The sequence below is a fragment of the Homalodisca vitripennis genome, chromosome X (genome assembly GCF_021130785.1).
Source record: "Homalodisca vitripennis isolate AUS2020 chromosome X, UT_GWSS_2.1, whole genome shotgun sequence".
NCBI classification, from domain to species: domain Eukaryota; kingdom Metazoa; phylum Arthropoda; class Insecta; order Hemiptera; family Cicadellidae; genus Homalodisca; species Homalodisca vitripennis.
This window is the reverse complement of record NC_060215.1, coordinates 25,667,988-25,692,009: the sequence shown is the minus strand read 5'-3', so window position 1 is coordinate 25,692,009 and position 24,022 is coordinate 25,667,988. Positions and strand designations below refer to the sequence as shown.

The 24,022-nt window shown below is 35.8% G+C and overlaps 2 protein-coding genes across 3 annotated transcripts in view; one reads left to right on the top strand and one right to left on the bottom strand.

Moving 5' to 3' along the window:
• The window catches only part of LOC124368806 (nuclear factor 1 X-type-like), a 551,559-nt gene that overhangs the window by 15,574 nt on the left and 511,963 nt on the right, over positions 1 to 24,022 (top strand). The gene's annotated exons all lie outside the window — the stretch shown is intronic.
• Positions 3,852 to 23,495, bottom strand: LOC124369399 (skin secretory protein xP2-like). Its single transcript, XM_046827402.1, has 2 exons — positions 23,330 to 23,495; positions 3,852 to 4,396 (listed from the first exon to the last, which is right to left on the bottom strand). Exons 1-2 carry the CDS (start codon positions 23,493 to 23,495, stop codon positions 3,852 to 3,854), a joined length of 711 nt encoding a protein of 236 aa, XP_046683358.1.

The following is a 24,022-nucleotide window of genomic DNA, read 5'->3' as shown; positions in this document are numbered from 1 at the left end:
TGTCATGTGCAATGTGCTTTGCTAGTTAATAAAGTACTTAGACTTGGAAGACTAGCTGCATGCTAAAGTGTTATGTTGAGTTGAGCTTGGTACTTGATAACGAGCAACGTTGGCCAAGTCCTGCTTGCATTGCCTGCCTGCCTGCCTTCGTAGAACTTAGTCAACAACTTGTCCATGTAAGTACTACTATAAGAACGTTTACTTGTATCTAGGGATGTTACAAATGGTCTCAGATTGGGATAATAACAAAATCTGTAACATTTTTAGTCACCGACGTATAAGACACTTTTTATAAAATATGAAAATTGTTGATCACCATATAGAATTAAAGGTACTTAAAGTTTCGGATGATTTGTAACCAGCCCTGTAGAAACCGGTTGAAGATATATGTATATGAATTATTCAAAGTATGTACATAACGTATGACTGGGGGAATTGTTATGAAATAAAAGATTATACTTTTAACAAAATAAAATTTAAATCAGGTATGTGAAGTTAATTATTACATGTTTTAAGAAAATTACATTTTTATACTTTAAAATATGTTTTTCCATTCAGCAGAATTTTGTATACCTCTGCTGTGTATTATGTGCGACCCGATTTCAAGATGGCCAATTATTACTTTAATGTCTACAATTCCACGTGGAATGATAAAACTTTTCTTTATTTTTAAGATGTGAGAAAAAAAATTAAAAAACTTAAAAATTTAATCCAACAGAAGGTCGATAGCATTAGCTTAACATTAATGGAATCAGTTGTTACTGAAGTGTCCAATTCTGTCATATACATCCACAGCTTTCAGTCTACAAGTAAACACAGTAGAATTGTCAGGATTTGTTCAATATCCGACATTAAATTACATTAATTTTAGAAACAGTTTATTAGATTTTTTCTGTTATTCTTCAGTAGGCCAAATCGTTCCAGATGAGAAATAGTGTAGATTGCGAAGTTTCCCGAGTGTTACTGTCGATATTTCAAACCGTAATTTATAAGTATGGTTTAATTCATTTTTGAGCTTTAGTTTTTGGACATCCAATTAAAAACAGTTTATTCAAGAAACGTTATTAAAAAAATTACAAACGTACATAGGTATAGACTATTGTCACCACAGAGTACAAATCTGTGGATGGAAGAGAGTTCTTCCATAAGATGAACTGTTCGTAGTTCTAAATATAAACCATTCTATAACGATCATAGTACACTATAATAATTTATTATCAGAGCCTAATGCAAGAACAGATTAAGAATAACTTCACCATAACATCTGAAGCACCCAGGGGTTGGAATGCCATTACATAATTACGAGACAGACTGAAAATTTAGGAATAGACAATGATTAAGGTACGGCGCGATGATATCCATATCCCTCCGTGAGGTGTCATTCTCGTCTACTTAAAATATAATCAGAGGCATACTAAAAATAAATTATAAGTCTTTCTAATCGAACATTTTGTTGTAAAATGAACGTACATGATCTCGTTTTAAGGGACAGTCTATACGATATATATATATAGACACAAAACATATGGATAATATAATTTTTGACTATTGAGTATGTAGTATAACGAGTTTTGTTCGTAGAACTAAACTCCATTAACAACAGGATATGTTCGCGTGAGTATCGTTGTGTCATAGGCAGTAAAATATGGATAGGTACGTAGTGATACTTGACATGCTGCTTTTTAAGGTTAACAATACGTTTAATATGTAAAGCATGTTCCGAAGTTATTTTAAGGAAAGGCCAAACATCAGAATAAGGGAGAGAGTCGGTACAGTACAAGGTCGATGGGACTGATATAAGTGCAATGGTCACAGGCAGGATCTGAACCTGCGTTATCTCTAACTCAGATCCAAAGTCCGACGTCTTAGACCGCTCGGCCATCGGCACTCTCAAATTTCACTTTACTTCACTTGAGGTTCCACTTTATTCTGTTTGATAAGATCCACACAAGTGCCTATTGTCCGTAGAGACTGGCAGAACACGGTTCTGAAGAAACCAGCCCCATCTGTGTAACAGTGGTGTCACCACACCTACAACTGTTTACAGTATGATCGGAAATTCTAGTCTCTGGTGTGTTAATGTTTGAATATAAAGACACGAAGATAAGTTCTATCTTTGTTCACATTCTAATCCGGAGATACAAGTAGTGCTTCATTTATTACACATTTCGTAGCACATACTTTTATTGTGTAAATTTGGGTATTTCTTGACTAGCTAAAATCGTGTTGTAACATGTTGCCAGCCGTGGTCTCAGATCGTGAGCCCTTCCGACAGTTAAACGCTAAGACTTTGATACCGGTTCTGGTGATCAACATAGAGCATTTTCGCTATCCCCCAACGTGAATTCCCACACAACTACAGCCTTCAAAGTTTCAGGATTGCTGTTATCTTTATACTGAAGACACTTATGGATCACACGATCCTAATATTGGATTTACGCATTTGTTGTAATAAATTCATTTTTAGGTTCAATGGTCATTTTTAATGGTGACCAAGTAGGATTTTGACGGAGTTACAGCAAAAGGAGCTGTAACGTTTTTTTACGAAAAATATTCTTAAAATGTAACAAAATTATGACATTAAACACAAAAACTATGTCCTTGAAATTTCGGGCATTACGTTTTTGTTGTAGAAAATCAGGTTGAACCTGGTTCGCACAGGCCAGTGGCTTATGTCGGGCAGAATAAGGCTTAAAGGGGATCGGCCTCTACTTTAAACAAAATAAAAGCACCCATCATATGGCTGGCCATTGTAGGAGGATAACAGATCCTTGACTCTGCGCGTTAATATTCAACGTGATGTCTTTATTATCTCAGCTATATTTATCTTGTTGCTCAGGAGTCGAAAATAACGTTCGTGAAACACAAACCTTTAAAATACTTTCCTTGCTTTTTTTCTTAACAGATCATTGTTTTTATAATCTCGTTGGATTTTCTGTTTATTTATCTTTAAATAATCATTATCCAAATCCACAAATTAATAATTGAATTTATGAAGAAAAAGGGTTACAAGAGACAATAGGAACATAAAGACTTGCTTCGCACTTCTTACTACCTCAATATCCGCCATTCTGTTACAAGCCCCACGTAGATTAAAACCGACCGCTTTATCTGTCTAAAAGCATTCATGATTATTCGCCGTGAAGTTTGTTCATCATTAACAGGAATTGCATAAAATTGCGATTTCATAAATAAAATACATTATGGTCAGATCTGGCGAAGTAGCCATAATGACTTCAATATAGTGAAGCCGTTAGCCCAAACTTATAGATAATTTTTTCCGGTAAACTGATTAACGTATCACTCATGAACATTAAGGACTTGTGAATATGGCATCCATATAGTAAATTCCAAGCATTTACTCTTCAACCTAATTGCACGTCATCAAGGTATCTGGGTATCCTTTAACTGGGGACTATCGGATTAATGAACAACTACCAGTAACTGGGCAGGAATTTCACAATGTGCAAGGGAAATTTCACCGCACACGTTCACAGTATTTTGCAAGTAGAAGTTATGGCTTCGTCAAACAAGTATGTACTTAATCTCTCCTTAGCTGAAAGGTAGTTATGGCTTTGCCAAACAAGTACGAACTTAATCTCTCCTTAGCTGAAAGTTAGTTATGGCTTTGTCAAACAAGTACGTACTTAATCTCTCCTTAGCTGAAAGCCACTTCGCAGAAATGCACCTTTTTTAGGTGTTAGATGTGTCGGCCATCAGCTACTCAGGTTTATGTACGTTGCTGTTTGGAGTATTCAACTTTAATGATCACCTTGATGATTCTTTGAAGTTCCCCAGATTCTTTCCTCAACTTCAAACATCTCAAATTGGAGATCGCCTTTAAAGCTATGTTAGGATAACAAGATGCACACTGCATACCCATTGTGATCGTCTGGTGCGTTACCATTGTGAGCGGCTGGTGCGTTACCATTGTGATCGTCTGGTGCATTACCGTTGTGAGCGGCTGGTACATTACCGTTGTGATCGGCTGGTGCGTTACCGTTGTGAGCGGCTGGTACATTACCGTTGTGAGCGGCTGGTGCGTTACCATTGTGAGCGGCTGGTGCATTACCGTTGTGAGCGGCTGGTGCGTTACCATTGTGATCGTCTGGTGCATTACCGTTGTGAGCGGCTGGTGCGTTACCGTTGTGAGCGGCTGGTACATTACCGTTGTGAGCGGCTGGTGCGTTACCATTGTGAGCGGCTGGTACATTACCGTTGTGAGCGGCTGGTGCGTTACCGTTGTGATCGTCTGGTGCATTACCGTTGTGAGCGGCTGGTGCGTTACCGTTGTGAGCGGCTGGTACATTACCGTTGTGAGCGGCTGGTACATTACCGTTGTGAGCGGCTGGTGCATTACCTTTGTGCGCGGCTGGTGCGTTACCGTTGTGAGCGGCTGGTGCATTACCATTTTAAAAGCGGTAATCAAACTCGGTGTCCGCCTAGTAGTGGTTTGTCAGTATAACTGACACTAGTAAGTTTAAATAGAAAATTATTAACATTTTAAGGGAAAAACTCCAGTAAAAAGCTTGTAAAATGCCAAAACACGTCAGTGTTTGTATACGTACACGTATCAGATTTGAACATATGGCCACACCATAAAACAGCTGTGTACGCCAAACTGGTTTTGGTGACATGTTTATACATTCTAGATTTATCTTATAGGTGCTTGCTAACGAACAGGCTTAAACATTTTCCAGAATGTCGTTTCATACGTACGCTCTTTAGGATCAATTGCTACTTATAACATACTCAAGTGCAAATGTACTCATACAGATACACTTTATAGTAAATGATTTATAATTTGAATCGAATGACATTGTTTAATATCACTTAGGTGATATTTTAATTATTACTTATTAATTAGGATATAATAGGATTTAAATAATACGGCACATGTTCACAACACAATGTATTCTTCTAACCATCTTCTTAAATCTATCTTACATGGAGCTGTGTGCCATCACAATACTGGCAATACTGCCACATTCATATCAATATAGATATGTACTATATAAAATATACAACATATTACCAAAATGTAACATCCTCCTTTTTTTTAATAAAAATGATAAAACAACACAAACAGATTAAAGTTAATATAATTATGAAAATGGATGTTACCAAAAACTTTCAAACAAAAGTTATCTCTAAACAAAGTCATTCAAATGAGCAGGCTTGCTGATAGCCCGACCACATCTAGTTGTTTGGTTTTGCACTGGCCTATCAGGAACAACATTAGGTCTTTCAACAACATTTTCTATATTGTTATCATTTGGCCTACCCACATCATTTTCTACAATTAAATCATAATAATTATTTTTACCAACTTCATAATAACATTTTCTCAACATTATTCTATTTCTACGATACACTTGCCCATATTTATCTTCAACTACATAGCTTCGTGGGGGAAAGCTTAACTTTTCAATGACTTTACCACCTATCCACTCTTTACCTTTTTGAATCAAAACATTATCACCTTTCTCAAAACTACCAAGTGACTTTGATGTTCTGTCATAATATTTTTTAGATTTTTCATTTAGGCTACTTGTGTTGACATTAACTATTTTAGGCTTGAGGTCATTAGTATTTACAGGCAATTTTGACTTTAACACTCTATTCAAAAACAATTGTGCAGGACTGACATTCACATTACTAAGAGCAGTATTTCTGTAATCTAAAAGTAACAACTCAATATCCTTACCACTATCCTTGGCCCGTCTCAAAAGATTTTTGCATATTGCAACAGCTTTTTCTGATCTACCGTTACTTCTAGGATAAAATTGACTACTTGTCACAGTTATGAAATTGTACTCATTGGCAAAAGATTTGAACACTTGAGAACTATAGGGAACATTGTCTGAAACAAAGCGTTCTGGCACACCAAACTGAGAAAAAATATTTTTCAAAACTCTAATAACACTGTTGGCTGACTTATCATACAATTTTCTCAATTCTACTCAGTTAGAATAAGCATCAGTAACTACCAAATAATTTTGACCACCATACTCTAGTATGTCACTATATACAAATTGCCACGGCCTACTAGCCGTTTCGTGAGACATTTATATAAAATATACAACATATTACCAATATGTAACAGACATAAATCAATCAAGCACAATTAAAATATTTCCAATGACTGTATCATTCCGAAGTAAGATTAACAAAACTAAAAATATCAAAGGTTCTCCGTGCAAGTTAAATAAGAAAGCCAACATTATTTTATCAATTTGTGCAAAATGAATCAGTCTACTTCTTGAAGATAATTATAATAATATTTTAACTATTCTGAAATGAATACATTGAAATAATTAAATTTAAATGGAAACTTTTCTAATTCATTGGTACATTTAAATAAAAGCTCCTCCTCTGCGCTTCCAATATTAATGGACTAGTTCCAAATAAATAAATAAAGTAAATAGTTAATTTAATTCCAAATTTAAATAAACGTTTTTAACACATGTAGCAAATCAATAATACTCAAAATCTTTTGTAATCTGAACTTTTCTGAGTAAATCATTTGATTAACGTCAAATTATTGCTACAAAATATTAAGTATTTCTATGAAGTTTATTGTGATTGCAGTAAGTTGAAATTTACAGTAGAAATCATTAAAGCTTAACATTTCTGACTGCATCCCTTGCATGTTAAGTCAAAGTTCATTATGTTTTCCAATTAAAATTACGTTAAATTAAATTCAAGTAGGAATAAAAATTGACTGTATTAATTTGAAAACCTAGTATAATTCTCAATGAAATTGATTTAAACTCGGATCAGTTTTTAAATGGGTACTTACAAAAGGAACTTTAGGTGCGTACATTTAACGAATCTGCAAATCTATTTAGAAATAAGTTATTTTACGGTATTGAAACGTTACTCACGCGAAGTCCAGTTCAAACAGTTTATAAACAGCCGTTGACAATTTATCAGTGGTTAATAGTAAATAGTGATCGTCTTAGTAGAAAAAAGATAGCGACAAATCAGGGAACGGGGTGGGTCTTTTTTATTGGTTCACTCTAGATGAAATTCTTAAAACTATACAATGACTCCGCATCGGTTTATTAGAATTAATATCTCATTTGATTCTTTAGGTTTCCGTTTTTGTTCAATTTTTAGAATTGCCAACCAGAAGCCCTAAATCAACTGACGGTCCGCTAATTTAATATATGAATCCTTTCAAAGAAACGAGGTGAATCATGTTAGATTCATCCATGTCCCTACGATGGCTTTCCAACCAACAATGTAGAGCTATTTTTGATTGTTATGGTAGTCCATTTCTTGTGTTTTCTTTGTGTTCTTCTATTCTACCGTTTAATAGACATTTCTTCTCGCAAATATAGTCCCTGTTACAAATAAATTTTATCAATTTATATAATTAGTGATTTGAATCCAGTGTGCAGTTTTTGGTTTCGACTTTATGGGAGTTTTAAAGTATTTTGTGTGGTAAACGCTCTTGCGTACTTTCTACCTACTCTTCAAATTTTCCTGTAATCTCCGCATATAAGGGATTGAGAAAAGAGAAGCAAGAATACATCTCTATTGTTTTCTAGTTCGGGGACAGTTCTTCTGTTTTGTTTGCACTTGTTTATAGCTAATAACCGACTGAGAGTATTCCTTCTGTCTAAGATTCGATTCAACTGTCTTAGTTTACTCTTTTAATCTGTCATTGTATGACCACAAACACTTTGCTTTGTTTTTAACGAGTAGGCAGCTCCTTCTTTGACAGATTTGTGATGATGTTTTGATTATGAGTTTAAATACTTTCCTGTTTGTGTTTTCTTTAAAACCCGTAGCCTTAAGGACAGAAAAGAATGCATGTTTTGGACTTCCAATTTCTTTGTAAATTAGGTGGAAAGAAAAATATTGCAAATGTGGTCAAAACATGGTCAAGTTTAGTGCCTCCATGTTGAAAATCAATAAAATTTTCGTCCACATACTTTCACTAAATATTCGGTTTTAAACTAAGTTAAGACCAAAACCTTTTTGCTCAAATCTCCCCTTAAATGTACCGGCGAAAACAGGTGATAGTTGAGTTACCATTTCCATTCCGAGTTTCGGGAGTTGGTGCATTTTTGGTACAAGTGGTACACATATGTGAATGTTGAGTTTGGCATCTGAAGAGACAATGAGAATACCTCTCACCTTGATTGCACTATTCTTTGTAGTCTAAGAGTCTCTGATGTCGAAACGGTTTAAAGTGTTCATTTTTAGCTTCTTCGCCGCCGACCTGTTTTTAGATCTCTTCTGACTCCAGATTCCAGGAGTCAAGCCTGTGACAGCGTCAGATCCCAGATGCTGCACTAAATATTCACAATGGTACATACACTTTCAGCGTCAACCATTTATAAGCAATCAATTTCAGAGATTTTGACATTTCTACAACGTCTTTTGAATTATTGATAAAAGAGTAACTTTTTTCAACCAGTGGTGTTAAAGTGATCAAAAGAACTTTAGACAATTCCTTCCAAGGTGAATCACGAGAACTAGTTATTGGCCGGAGAGAGAGAGATGCTGGGTTTGTGAATTTTGGGAAGCCATAAATATGGAGGACTTTGGGATTGTTCAGGAGTTAATTAGGATCTTAGTTTTCTGAAAGAATTTTGCAAATTCATCAAGAAGTCTACAGTGTACCATAAAAGGCCCATCCTCGTTTCGTAATTTGCCTCCTTGTGTGATCAGTTTATTTTAACCTGGACTGAAGTCATAGTAGAAGAGATCAAATTGCAGATCTCGTAGTGTTAATTATTTTTGTTGAATCACTGTACGATGGTAAATGTCCAAATCCTTCCATAGTCGAAAACGAACATTAAACAAAGTAATGCAGCTTAATGAGAATCACACGTCACATATAACCTGGCACATATAATCTGATTGAAGCAGTTTATGGTACACTCATAGTTGTTGAAGAGTTTGCTACTTTTGAAGTACACATAAGTTACTGAGTCACAAAAACCAAAGAAGTTCTTTATAAAGTGCTTTAATTCTAAATTGAGGATAGTAAGATGTAGTCTACTGATAAAAGAGGGCTTAAAATAAATTTTTACTGTTTTTATAGGAATCGCTTCTTTGCTAAATAATGATCTAGAATAATCTACACTAGATAAAGCTTTAGTAATGTCAGTGTAGACCAATTTTGTCGTCTAAAGAATGATCTTGTTAGCTATTCTGTTTCATTGGTATAACACAACGAAATGACTGTTATATGTACAATATTAATTTACGCCCCAGTCACAGCCTCAAATCCCGTTGACTGCTATACGGAAACGTCTTTGATTCAAAGAATATTTAATTATGATCCAGCCACCACATTAGTTAATTTGTATAACAACACGAAGAAGTTCTTGAGTTGTAGAATATTTATTTATGATCCAGCCAGCCCACCTAGTTAATTTGTATAACAACACGAAGAAGTTCTTGAGTCGTATAATATTTAATTATGATCCACCCAGCCCACCTAGTTAATTTGTATAACAACAAGAAAACGTGTTGATTCGTAGAATATTTATTTATGATCCAGCTAGCCCACCTAGTTAATTTGTATAACAACAAGAAAACGTGTTGATTCGTAGAATATTTAATTTATGATACAGCTAGCCCACCTAGTTAATTTGTATAACAACACGAAAACTTTTTGATTCGTAGAATATTTATTTATGATCCAGCTAGCCTACCTTAGTTAATGTGTATAACAACACGAAAACGTTTTTGATTCGTAGAATATTTATTTATGATACAGCTAGCCCACATAGTTCATTTATATAACATCGTGAAAAACGTTTTGATTAATGGAATATTTAATTATGATCCAGCCAGCCCACTTAGTTAATTTGTATAACAACAAGAAAACGTGTTTGATTCGTAGAATATTTATTTATGATACAGCTAGCCCACATAGTTCATTTATATAACATCGTGAAAACGTTTTGATTAATGGAATATTTAATTATGATCCAGCCAGCCCAACTTAGTTAATTTTTACAACAAAACGGAAAGAACTCCGATTTTATAGTTTTTATGGATATCTCAATTTTTAGTGAGTAATCTCTTAATTTAAGCTAGATTTAAATATACTTAAAAATAGCTTGCGACATGTTTTAATTCAGTACGCATTAATAGTGCTGTGTACAATATATAGAGCTATTACAGAGAAATTCGATGAGTAATTCAGCACTGTTAGTCAAGTCCTCAGTTGCATCACATATGCTTGTGCTAGCAACCATTTCTTGTTACATAAACATAAACATCACGTATCCAAACGGGTCCTGTACGCTCGCACGCAGATGTGAGCTTAGTTTGATAATGCTCAGCTGCGAGAAGGTTCTTTCACTCGTGAAGGTAGGTACAGCCATCATGGAAAGTTTATTAATAACAGCACTTAACTTTCAATAGGTTAACTTCGGTGGAACCCCGATAGAAAATTATTTCAGTACCGGACACTTTTGGGTAGACATCTTGTATCAGCTTCTTTACGCTTCTTTGCCAACAAATTGTGCCTATAGTTTTTCAGCATTGACTAATAAATACGTTACAAAGATTTATGACATTTTATTTAATAATTTTTTTAGACTAATTAAAATTCAATGCCACTTATGGCAAAGATAAAGAAAATCAAGAAATAAGATCTGATAAAAGGCGGTCCAAAACAGGATTCTATGTGACAAAAAAACCGATTTTTGTTTTCGTATGACTTGATTCGGAACGTCAATGTCTATAGACTTTTAATTTATTTTGATAACCCATATTCCAACTCTTCTTCACTGTTTATTGTTTAATCTAAAGCTATTGCAGGCTTTAAACATATTCACACTGCTTCACAAAGCTATATTTCTAACAGGACATTGTTCCATTTTACCACAAGCTAAAATTACTAAAACAGGTTCAATTGTGTTAAAATTGTATTCTATACTCTCTTCAATGAATATTACATTGTTGTTATGTTAATGAATTTCAGTCTTCAGTTCTGTTGTAGTTTGTTTGGCAATATCCTCAAACACGTTAGTCCTACGTTTGATAAATATAAAAAAAACTCATTCAAGATTAAAAAATGATTAGAATCCTTTGTGAGGTTCCCTAACAGAAACTAAACCTAAATGTTTCATTAACGTGAATTCGGTGGCAAATCTTAAATGTAAGCATAGGTCGTTGTGCAAACCATTTTAAAGGTTTTGATTAGTAGAACATCATGCGGCAAATTAGACCTCAAAAGGTTAATTCTTAAAAATGGCGGCACTCAAAAGTTTCAATACAGATCTTATGTGCAAGTTATGGAATGGTTTAATTTTATTCTAACCAGATCAGGTGAAGCTACAGATTTTTAACCCCTGATTAATGTACACAAACACATACTTTAAGATGTAATTAGTGTCCTGCTATTCTTCTATGGGAGCGTTCCACGAGGAGTCAGTGGAAATGTTTTAATGTTAGAGTAGGTTGATATGCATACCGTATTAAAGGACTATTCATGTAAAGACGTATACCGCAAACCGCACTTTAAGATACATCCGTTACAAAGTGGTAGCGGTTCAAAGATTTTAAAAGTAAACTGTAAATTCAGCAGAAAGTTCAGGATGTTACTTTAATTAGTTTGATTTCACATTAACAACTTTGAGTGGTTAGTAACAATAGCAACACCGTATTGTAGAAGAAGCTGCGCGTATTCTAGTAGATGTAATAAACAATGCGTTGTCACAGTTTTATCATCGGCTGGGATATTGCCAAGAGGCCGAGGGGGACACAATTTGAACACCTCCTGTAACAATCTAGGTAGTGATTTTGAGTTGCGATTGTCACTAACCACTAAAAATTGTTAATGCGAAATTAAACTAATTAAAGGAACTTCCTGAATTTTCTGTTGAACTCACAGTTTACTTGAAGTTTACAGAAGGTTTGTTCGTTTACGAGTACAGAAGATATTAGGCCGTTTCATGACTTTTCAGCACCCCTGTAGTATTTGTTCCGGTTAATTCACCGGCCATTATAGACGCTGCTTAAAATTACTTAGAAACTAGCTTTCCACACAGGACAGCTATTTCAGAGAACACACAGTTTATAATTTTATCATCAGTAGAATTTAATCGCTTTAATAACACCTATCTCTTCATAGGATATATCCTTTCGTCTAAAACGAAATGTGACGTTTCATAGCAAATGACTAAGAGGGCTGTTCCTGGATTCCATCAGTTACATATCCACCGCTGTATTTGACGACATGACGTAATTCTGAACGAGAAGTACTTAGGACCAAAAAGTACTGTTTTGGAACATCTTTGAGTAGTTTTGGAAAAGGGCCGAATACTTGCAAAATATCAACATTTTCCAGAAACATACCAATTTGCAAATGTTCTTGCTTGCAATTTGTTTTGTAAAACCTTTTATATTTTTATAGTTAACCAACGGATGATATTCAACATATGCGACCCTCCTCAGATTTTATAGGCGTTTCTTGTTCCCTTTTAGTACAGTTTCTTAAGTTATGCTTTTTTAGCCTCTTGTTCACCCATAAGATACATAACCTGGTTTCCTAATAATATAATTTTATCAGCCAACCATACTGAATGCTACATTTGTCATGAGTTCTATAGATTTTATATCTTCAAAACAAAAACTGACGCAATCTGTTAATGCATTTTTGTAATATTATAGCTGTTATTTGAAGCAAAGCAACGACATTGAAAGTAATAGAAAGTTTCTTTGCCACACTGAACTCAAGCCATTACTCATATTCAAACTATTTAGGTTCAAAAGGTCTTTTCCTAAACATTGTCTTTACTAACTTCTTTTGAGATAAAGTACTTTGAAGTTTTTGTTTCGAACAGTTGTTTTTGACTCCTAAGCAACGAGACGATGATAGCTGTGATCGTAAAGATATTATTGAGGTACAATGTACACGATCTATTTTACACATATGCGGCCTTCTATACACGCGGCAATTAATCTGATATTCGCCAAGAAAACATATTAGCAGAAAAATTCATAAATATAGTTTTTTGGTTTTAATTCAATTATTTTCTTACATTTTATGAACATATATCGGCAACAAACGTTTTGGATTTTTTGTTAAGGCTCCGTGAAAATCCTATTTGATAAAAAAATGATCATTACGATGAAAAAATGAATTGATTACAACAAATGGAATTTCAGCTTGTGACCCATAAGTGTGATTAGTATAAAAAATAACAATTATTGCCAAACTTTTAAATCTGACTGTGTTGAGGGTTTATACGTATTGGAAGATTCAGCCTATATAAAAAAATGTTTCAATTTAACTCCAAGAACCGAACTTAAAATCTGCATTTACTTTTTGAAAGGTTACATCCGGTCCAAAGCGTCAAAATTTGGATCTGAGTTAGGGATAGCGCAAGTTTAAATCCTGCCTGTCACTCTGCACTTTTTGTACTAAACTGCTTATTCTATTTGAAGGCTTATTCTACCACTTATTCAGTTTGAAAGGTGGTGCATAAGAGCAGATAGAATAAGATTTAAAAGAGGATTTGCCTCTTATTTTTTTAAATGACACATAATGTGAACGTAAACAAAATAGCATGTTAGGAAATACGAGTAGACTAATGTGACATCCAGAATTCAGTGGAAAATATACATACAGAAATTAGTGACATAATGTAACATCCAGAAATTAGTGGCAAAATGTAACATCCAGAAATTAGTGGCAAAATGTAACATCCAGAAATTAGTGGCAAAATGTAACATCCAGAAATTAGTGGCAAAATGTAACATCCAGAAATTAGTGACAAAATGTAACATCCAGAAATTAGTGGCAAAATGTAACATCCAGAAATTAGTGGCAAAATGTAACATCCAGAAATTAATGACACAAAGCTTTGTAAGATGAAGGGCTGTATTGTTGTGGGAGGTAGTCCCAATTTTAACGCACATTGAGTACTTTTACTGTCGTTACTATTTTGAGGAATAATGTTAGATTTTAATTGCATTTTTTGCCAGAATTATCTTAATTTACCAGTTCACCTTTATATTTTACAATTCTATAATTTTTAAAGTGTATTAAAACATGGTCTCATATCATGTTAAAAGAACTTATATTTTATATGTAGGCAATTATTTGAATATATCAATAATGTGAATAGATTTCAGTGGTTTATAAGGGAAGTTACAATAGAATAGATTTATATTGATGTAATAGACGCATTGATGCTCACAAATAAGGCAGTACAAGCGTGGGACCTCAACAATAAATGATGTTGGAGCTTATCAAACAAACACCTGTTGAAAGTCGAAGTAGACTGCCAACTTTATCTCGTCTATGAACCTCTTACAAAGCCCATGTTTTTGCAATAAAATAGCAAACAATCATGTAAAGGTACAATTGCAATTACATACAGTTTTTTTTCTGGTAGGACTTTTAATCGGTCTCAAATTAGGAACTGTCATAACTAGTCTGGGGAATTATCATAACCATCAATATTAGATAGCTGGGAGTGAGAGAGAATCCATGAATTCTATTTATTTTTAATGAGCACTGGATAAAATGTCCCCACAGATTGTTTGGTTTGGACTTCAGGTGCTGTTAAGATTTGAGATGTTCTTCCTTTTTCAGCGATTCAATAATTTTAATTGCCCCTCTTCACGGCCAGAATTCACTTCGTTGTCATGGAATCACTTATCTAAACGTCGTGAACTTCTATGACTTCGTCACTTTTGCCTGATCAAAGTGATAGGATAAGTTGCAAACCACTTAGGGTATCTAGGACACTTTCTTATTTATATACGTCTGTGTGTGTGTGTGTGTGTGTGTGTGTGTGTGTGTGTGTGTGCGCGCGCGTGCGTGCGTGCGTGCGTGTGTGTGTGTGTGTGTGTGTGTGTGTGTGTGTGTGTGTTTATTTAACTAAGTGATATATTTAAAATTAGCAGCAATTTTACACATTCTTTGTTTTTAAAGTGGAAATAACAGAAGCAATATATCTGGCCGCACAGACTGTAGCTCTAACTATAGCAAGGTACAAATATGTATTAAAATTATAATCCATTAAGGGCATAAATAGTTTGCCCTGCGTAACTCATTTCCAAATAGCAAAAATTCCACGCATGATTGATTTCATAAACAGACACAATCACAAGGTTTACCTAGTACCACCTAATTTGCGATACATCCCATCCTTTCTATCCCACACATGCCAAAACACACACACACACACACACACACACACACACACACACACACACACACACACACACACACACACACACACACACACACACACGCACGCACGCACGCACGCACGCACGCACGCACGCACGCACGCACGCACGCACGCACGCACGCACGCACGCACGCACGCACGCACGCACGCACGCACGCACGCACGCACGCACGCACGCACGCACGCACGCACGCACGCACGCACGCACGCACGCACGCACGCACGCACGCACGCACGCACGCACGCACGCACGCACGCACGCACGCACGCACGCACGCACGCACGCACGCACGCACGCACGCACGCACGCACGCACGCACGCACGCACGCACGCACGCACGCACGCACGCACGCACGCACGCACGCACGCACGCACGCACGCACGCACGCACGCACGCACGCACGCACGCACGCACGCACGCACGCACGCACGCACGCACGCACGCACGCACGCGCGCGCGCGCGCGCGCGCGCACACACACACACGCACGCACGCACGCACGCACGCACGCACGCACGCACGCACGCACGCACGCACGCACGCACGCACGCACACACACGCGCACACACGCACACACACACACGCACACACACGCACACACACGCACACACAAGCGCAAGCACACACACAAAACAAAACAGGCTGACACAGACAAACAGACACCCACGCACAAACCGAGATACGTAAGTACCGCGGCATTTAGGTTGCCCTGTAAGTGGACTTAAAGAGATTATCTATCCCTGTTCTACCTAATTCTACTAGCCAATTATTAACTATTTTCTTATATGAATAGTAACTGCATGGACCGGGAGTTTTCATTTGGTGGGGTAATTTTGAGAAAACAATACTAGCTATATAATAAGTGTCTGTAAAATTTATAGATTTATTGATTCTTGGTGTTATACTACCCGAGTTAATCTGTGTTCTTGTAACGTATGGGTGGTATTAGTATGTATTTATTAAGTACATTTTAACTACCGCCTTTTAGACGATGATCAAGACATTAATTTGAACTAAAGGAGAAAAAACTGTCAAAGAACACAAATTCGTACTCTGAATCGGTACTCCGTATTACTAGTTTTTAAAATACTTACACAACTACAGATATGTGAAAAACATAGCCTTTGTCTTTTGTGATTACCCCAACTCATTAGCCATAGAGTCTGTGACAAAAGCAACAAATAACTCCTCAGTTATACTAGTTTAAATGTGGCTATGAACAGAGTTTCTATTCATTCACTGTTATTGAGTTTAACTGTAATGTTCTTTAACTTGGCTGAAGCGCCCGACGTTCCTTCTTCACCATAGTACATATTACAGTAGGCCCAACATTACAACCGGTGTATCCACTGCCAACTACGATCTCAAAAGTGCAATCAATGGTGCCAACATTATGGTGGAATGGTGGAACTCGAATTGCAAAATTGCATTTTCTTGAAGTTCAGATATCAGGACTCATAAATAATCTTCTGAATGGCTACAGTAACACCAGAAATTATAAAACGCCGCTACACGTTTCAGCCATAGTAAAAACTGGTTTTGCCCTATATGAAATGATATCGTGGAATTTCTATAGTGTATTTCAGAGGTTTCAAACTCTTACGGCAATTGTAAATACACCCACATTCTACCTCAGTAAATCTAAGGCGTGTACAATTTAATAATGTTATGTGTTACGGAAATACTAAAAGCCCTAATTTTTGTTAAAAAATAAAAAATACGATATTAAATGTGTAAACGTCAAGTGTACCAACAGAAAAGTTGAATATCAAAGCATTTACTGAACACCAAAAAAAGATTATAAACAAACACAATACACAAACAAATCTTAACTGCACACAAGATTCATCACCGTTTTCCATGGTTTTTTAAATTTAACATTAATTAGCAAACTAACTCTTAATGTATTTACGGCAAATTTCAATACATGGGGTACTAAACACAGCCATTTACATGTCCTTGAAGTAAACACTTACTAATTGTATGTAGTGGGGTAACGCTGTTTTCTGTAAAACAGTGTATGTAAATCAGTGATGGTTTATCGAGCGAGAACCTTCCTATTTATTTGTGGAGATGTGTTTAAAGCCTATGGTGACTCTATGGTTTGTCTAAGGCCCAACAAAGCAGATGATATATCAATAAGACACTGGGGTCTTTGCGAATAATCGTTGTTGTACTGAACAGAAAACGTTGCTAAAGGCTCTATTTGAAAACCTATATTTTCTAAAATTATAGTTTTACATACTTGGCCTGAAAGTAATATACTTTTATTGACTCTTAGACGGTTTCTCGGATTTTCAAGTTATTCGGGGTTGGATTTTAACGCAGGCAAAGTATTTATGTGATATTTATCCATATGTTTTAGATACATACTTATTATTAATCTCTAAGTTTCTAGGAGGGCTAATTATGAATTGAATTGTCATAACAACTTTAAATGGGATCAGTGAGAGACGTTGATTCAAAATCGTGAGCCTTCAGTTATAAAACCGTATATAACGAGATACGGTATATATATATATATATATATATATATATATATATATATATATATATATATATATATATATATAGCCAAATCACCACGATTTGCATTGGCATTATTGAACGTGTCTAACCTTTAATTTCTTGTATTTGTGATCAATATCAGTAAATTGAATTATGGATCCAGCATGGAAAATTTAATTTAACATATTAAAAAACAGTTCTGTTTAAAAATTAGGTAAATGATAAAAAATATGAAAACTATATCGTATGATTAAATTTGTTATTTTATAAGAAATGAGTTTTTTTAATCAATCAAGATAAAACAAAAAAGGCGTCAGAATCAAACTGACAACAAAAAGTCATATGTAAAACTTATGCATATATATATATATATATATATATATATATATATATATATATATATAACATTGCAACACATTGTGATGTGATCTACATTACAAGGTAAAACATTTCTAAACATTTAGGTGAGAACTAAACACTTGCTAATGCTTTGCTGAGTTGCAAGTGTATGTGGTTGATTTTAGCATATTTTGTAGCAGAGTTAGCACCTGATTCAGTTAACTCTATAACTCCGACAATCGGAAGCAAGTTCTTATTATCATAACCGGATATCAATTCCGAATGTTGAGTTCAGATCAATTCACTTATCGCAGACTTGCAACCTAGAATCTGTAGTCTACGTCTGTCAGAAGGGAAAGAAAAATCCAGTAAATTATATTAATGTTAAAACGTTTTAAATTTTAAACCATACGATACCTAAAAAAGAAAACTAAATAATCTTTATCTAAAATAGGCAATGTCAACATAAGAAATAGACATGTTAACACCCAGTGAGAAGTGCCCCATTATAGTTCGTGTTCCATAAACTCGCTCACGATATAAAACCCATTTAATATTAAATACCGCTTGAGTATTTTTGTAATGCAAAGGGTTCGTCTGGTTTTTATTTGTATAATCAGGAACTTTGTTCAAAAATTTTATACCAACTTGAGGTGGTATGCTCTAGTATAATCCAGGTGAAGAGGTATTCTCATTGTCTTATAAGGTGCTCAATTGAGTGCACTACGATGTTTTAGAAATGATCTGTAAGCACGATGCAGCAACCGAGTTTTCTACATACAATGACTATATGAGTTATGACTTATTAGTTTTCTATATAACGACTTTCTTCAGATACTACTCGCTGAAACCGGCCATCTTTTTAGAAAGCGAATTTAGAGAGTTACGTTGTCTGTTCAGAAGTGTTTCATAACTCCAATTCAAACCATTTAATTTTCTTGTCGTTTATCCATGATACGCCAATTTCGAATATCGATATCCATAACGTAGCTATGGTGGAAAGGGATGATTCAATGCGAATGTTGAGTTTAGCTCCATTTTTGGATCCCTTCAAACGGATGTAGACTCCATATACCAGGAGTAAAGTCCACCACCAGTCACTAACTACCCTAAAACTATTTCTTAAGTCCAGTATTCATTTACTAAGTTTAACTTTCACAACCTGAGCCAATACAAGAATATTAAACCAACTAGAACAGGACCTACATTGTAAATGTTTCAAACTTTAAACCAACGTAATTTTTTGAAGAGAGAAACTTTTGAGATCGGATTTGCAGCATTTTACTCTACTAATAAAGAGCTTTAATTTGATGTACTACTTGACCTATGCTCTCATTTAAGATTTCCTTCTGACTCCTTGCGGGCCATTCCCCTGAATTGTCAAAAATTGGTTTTATTGCTTTGTCTGCATTCGTTCGGGAATTATCAAGCCCGTGCGGGACTTTTTAACACTCAGTATATCCGTACATTATTCTAGACTATATTTTCTATATCCACAACGCTATTATTTCAAGTGTTCCGAATGTTGAAGTTGGTTAAAAATCATTTAGTTTACCTGAATAATTTCCTCCTCTCCATGGGTATATTATCCCTCATATGCATAATAACAGCTGAGTTAAAAGTTGCAGTACAAACAAGATATTTTCTATCAGATTTGTGTAAACAATACAATTATGAGGGATGGAGCAGACTGATACGTGGTAGTATAGCTTTGTGTCGAATAGAACCATAATGCTCAAATAGTGCATGTTAAGCATGAAATTATCTCGTCGGATTTAGTCGGTAGACTCCTTATATTTTGGTACTGAATAATAAAGCCTGAAACTGCTTAACACATTTGTATCCTCTTACAATGATTCTAAAAAGTGGGTAATTTGTTGATATTATGGAGCTTATCGCCAGCTTTAGTCTTTAGCTTCGTTGCCGCAATTGGTGTCGCCTAATGTTGTGGATACGGCATTAACAACTTTTCTGTGACACTAGGCTTAATCTAAAAGTTGTTTAATCTTCCTCGCTGATAAGTCCTCACCTGATCCACTACTTATACGACTGTGGAGCGGCTTCTTCTCCTCGGTTATTGCTTTTAAGCCGGCATTTTACGTGGATGTTCCATCGACTTTTCGTAGTGGACCTTGAAGCAGAAAGACAGCCTGACACATGGTCCAAAAAGTTAAAACCGGCACATTTAAGGGTGTCTCATCTTTGCCATCGGTCCCGGCACCATGTCCTGAAAGACCGAACAACGATTTGCTTTCCGTCAATTTACTTCGGCTGGCTTTGAAGGGGTCTGAAGACTGTTTCGCACGCTCTTGTGAATAACCACGAACAAGAACATTTTGACTATCATCCAAGGAAAGCAACACTCTTATCAGTTGGCTGTGCAGTTTATAAACACCGTATCAATCACCGTCATGGGTTTCAAATCCAATCCGATCCACGAGGACTTTGTACATGTCTTATTTTGAGATGAAACCGCCAAATGAATTCAATCGTCAGAACCAACAAACAATTCTGAGGTGGAAGAAACAGCACCATTGTGTCAAAAGCCAAAAAAGCAATCAGTTTGGAATTTGCTCTGCCTATATATGTGTGAATCAGCTCATGTACTGCTTATTAACGTGTCCTCTGATTCGCGAAGGAACTAATATGAACAAAGTCATAGTCGTAATGCACGTAAGGTGGTCTGGAGGGTGATCTCTGATTAATCACGAAAGTAAAATAGTTATAAAACATTAGGCTCATCCCGTTTCAAAATGATTCAATATTCAATGAGTTCCTTATTGACCAAGTCAGGAGTTAGTCCACAGGTTGCATGTTTGTTTCGTTCTCCCAACCAGTCACGATCTGATTTCTTATCCAGTCCGGTATCTCAGAACGATGTGTTTAATGCTATTTATATTTATCATCTTAAAAGCAGTTATGCAGTCTATTTATGTGACTTGTCTCCTTCAATAGTCAAGGAGGTATATGTGGGCCCCTCTTACAATTCTTTTTATCAACTCAATTTCTTAGAGCTTTTTCCATCGGCTATTAAGTATTAAAAAGCAACCTCTATCTTTCAAGAAAGGCTCGAACTTTCCCTGAGTACTTATTGCTATAATGCAAACAGTCGGCTAAATGTATAAACGTCACGGTTTACGATACATTATTTCATGCCTTAAGTACTCAAATATCTCCATTCCAGTCCGGACCTCTTAGAAACAATTCAACCACCGGCGCCATAAATAACTTCCTGGTCAACACCCTTTCTTCATTGACATATCCGTTCTGTGATTTGAGTAGAACTTTTGAATCGGTGGACTACCAGCTTCTTCTAAATAGACTGGAGTCAAATGGTGTCAGAGGTCTTGCCAACAATGGTTTAAGTCCCCTCTATGCAATGTGTTCAAATAACAAACATACTGGGTAAATTCATTTCAAGCAATCTGATAATCAGGGTATACCTCAAGGTTTCCCTTGGCTCCACTGTTATTCCTCGCGTACGTAAAGATTTAAATGTGCACACCAACCAACATATTGGGCCAACATATGTATATATATATATATATATATATATATATATAGTATATATATACATATATATAATATGTATATATATATATATATATGGGCTAATGACATAAGTATCTTGAATCCCTGAATTCCCTTGATTTATTGATTCACACATCCCTGAATCAATTCAGCTCTTGATTTTCCGAACACAACTTTTCTTTTAACGTAGAGAAAACAAAACTTATGCACTTCAGACTTGAAAGAAATCGGGTGGAGATTGTCGCTGTGCTCGAAGATGTTGTGATGTTATAATCGTTGAATCAGGTTCAATGAACCACCTCGGACTTCATATGGAAAACAAATCATATGGAGTTCTCATATTAAACGCATATTCCAAACTAGGTTGTACCATTGTGTCATTGAGTTGTCGGTATTTTCTTTCTTATTGTGGATTTTCGTAAATAGGTGTATTTCGGTTAAGTATTTCCTATATTTACATATGGGTTGTTGTTTTGGGAAACCGATACAAATCCATCCTTTGGGAGTATTTAGATTGCAAAATATAGCGATTATGATCATCTGTAGTCTGAAAGGCCGCAAAAGTTGCAGTGGTATCTTTCGCAAGTAAAGGTTCTTGACTCTACAGTCTCTACTTATTTAAGAAGTACCAGTGATCACCTTCAAAAATATCACATTGTTTGAGACCCATGTCCACAATTATTAAACAAGAGATAGAAGGCCCCTCGTTGTCCCAATTCAACATAATGATCTCTGTAAATAGTTGGCATAAATGTTTTAATGTTCTTCCGGTTAATATTAAATCATCGAAAAAACCTTGCGTGTTTTGAAAACAGCCAGACACTATTTTATGATAAAAGAATTTTATTGTGCTGAAGAAATGTTTTTGAGATCGGCTATAGTAGGTGCATTTGGTACAACTTTAGTTAATTTTACTGTTATGTCCGTATATCTAGATTGGACTATGTTGTCTATGAACAATAAAAATAGATTTATTGACATGAAATTGATAACTTCCGCAGCTGGTCTTGAGGTCAGTTTTTCTGAACCAATAATAGTCAATTAAACTCGAGTGAATGCAATTAAATAGACTGAATGGTGGTAGCGATACAATTTTATTTTGTTAAAAAATGCAACGGAATGTTTTATTGATCACATCTGATTATTAGAGACCACCTGTAAGAGCAGAACCCTATTGTTTACTTAAGGGTAGCTTCAGCCGAGTTAAGATTTTAGGTATAGATAAGGGGTCCTGCTGTTTGGTTGCAAACATCTGAACATGATAATTGTAACTTTTCTATGTAGCACTAAATTAATAATTGAAATTGAATTCAGTTTCCTCAGTTATAACACTTAGGGATTATGTGTATACTGATCTTATCAAGATGAGGTGCAGCGAGCACCCTATTAGAAAGTTCTTCACCGAAGGAATTTTATTGTTCAATATGTTTTCATAAATTTAAAATCAATAAATACAAAAAGAATAACTGAATTTCATGGAATTTCTTTGGAATTTCAAACTTCCCCGCGGAGTTAGATTAGTATTGATCCGCTCAAAATATGTCACTTTGTACGTGTATTGTAGAGTTGGAAAATTAATAATTCCATCCAAAAATTTAATTTGGCGTGTCTTAAGTAGATTTAGTAATTGTCTCTTACAGAAGTAATTTTTATTTTCTTTTGTTAAATTATCATTTTAAAACTTAACACAACACGCTACGGGTGGAAAAGTCGCGAAGAAGGGAGTAGAGCGAGGAAAAGTGCGGAAAGGACTGTCAGTCCGCATTACAAGTGCGGTATTTAAGAAAATGAGTGTTTGGTTGTGGTGGTGGTGGTGTAGGGTGTAGGGTTGTAGGGCTAGCGGCGGTAGATGTATTGAGTCGCAATGTTTGTGCGAGAGCGAGAGAGCTCATGGAGCGGCGCGGGGGAGGCCGGCTGGCGCCACCCTCGTACATGTTTTAGGACATTTACAATAGTCCAAACCAAAAACATGGGTCACCCAGTTGACTCCGCGTCCACCACTAATAGCACTGTCGACCTCTTTGTTCTCGCAAGAGTGATAGCCGTTGTTCGGTCCAGTTTCGGCCCCTGGCTGGACGCGATCGTCACGGCAGCGGGTAGTCTAGGCTAGGAGGCCTAGTGTACTATCGTGTCGTTACGATCGATACAACACGGGCTCCGAGACGAGGCTCGGGTAGTAAATCTGCTGTTTTAGTAAACATTATTATCCTTTGTAAATTATTTCAAATATAAAAAAAAAACATGGGCATGGAGTAGAAAATATAGTACACAAGGACGGGAGCCAGAGTACTAGATAGAAGGGGAGCAAGTAACAGCTAAAAATAATTTAGCGATACTGTTTAAAGAACCCGTCAAACAAGTGAAGACGCTACGCTTCGTTGTCGTAACTCACTGGTATAATCTTGCAACTTCCTGGAGATTACATCCGATTATATCGTATGTAACTTTCCACTGAGGAAGT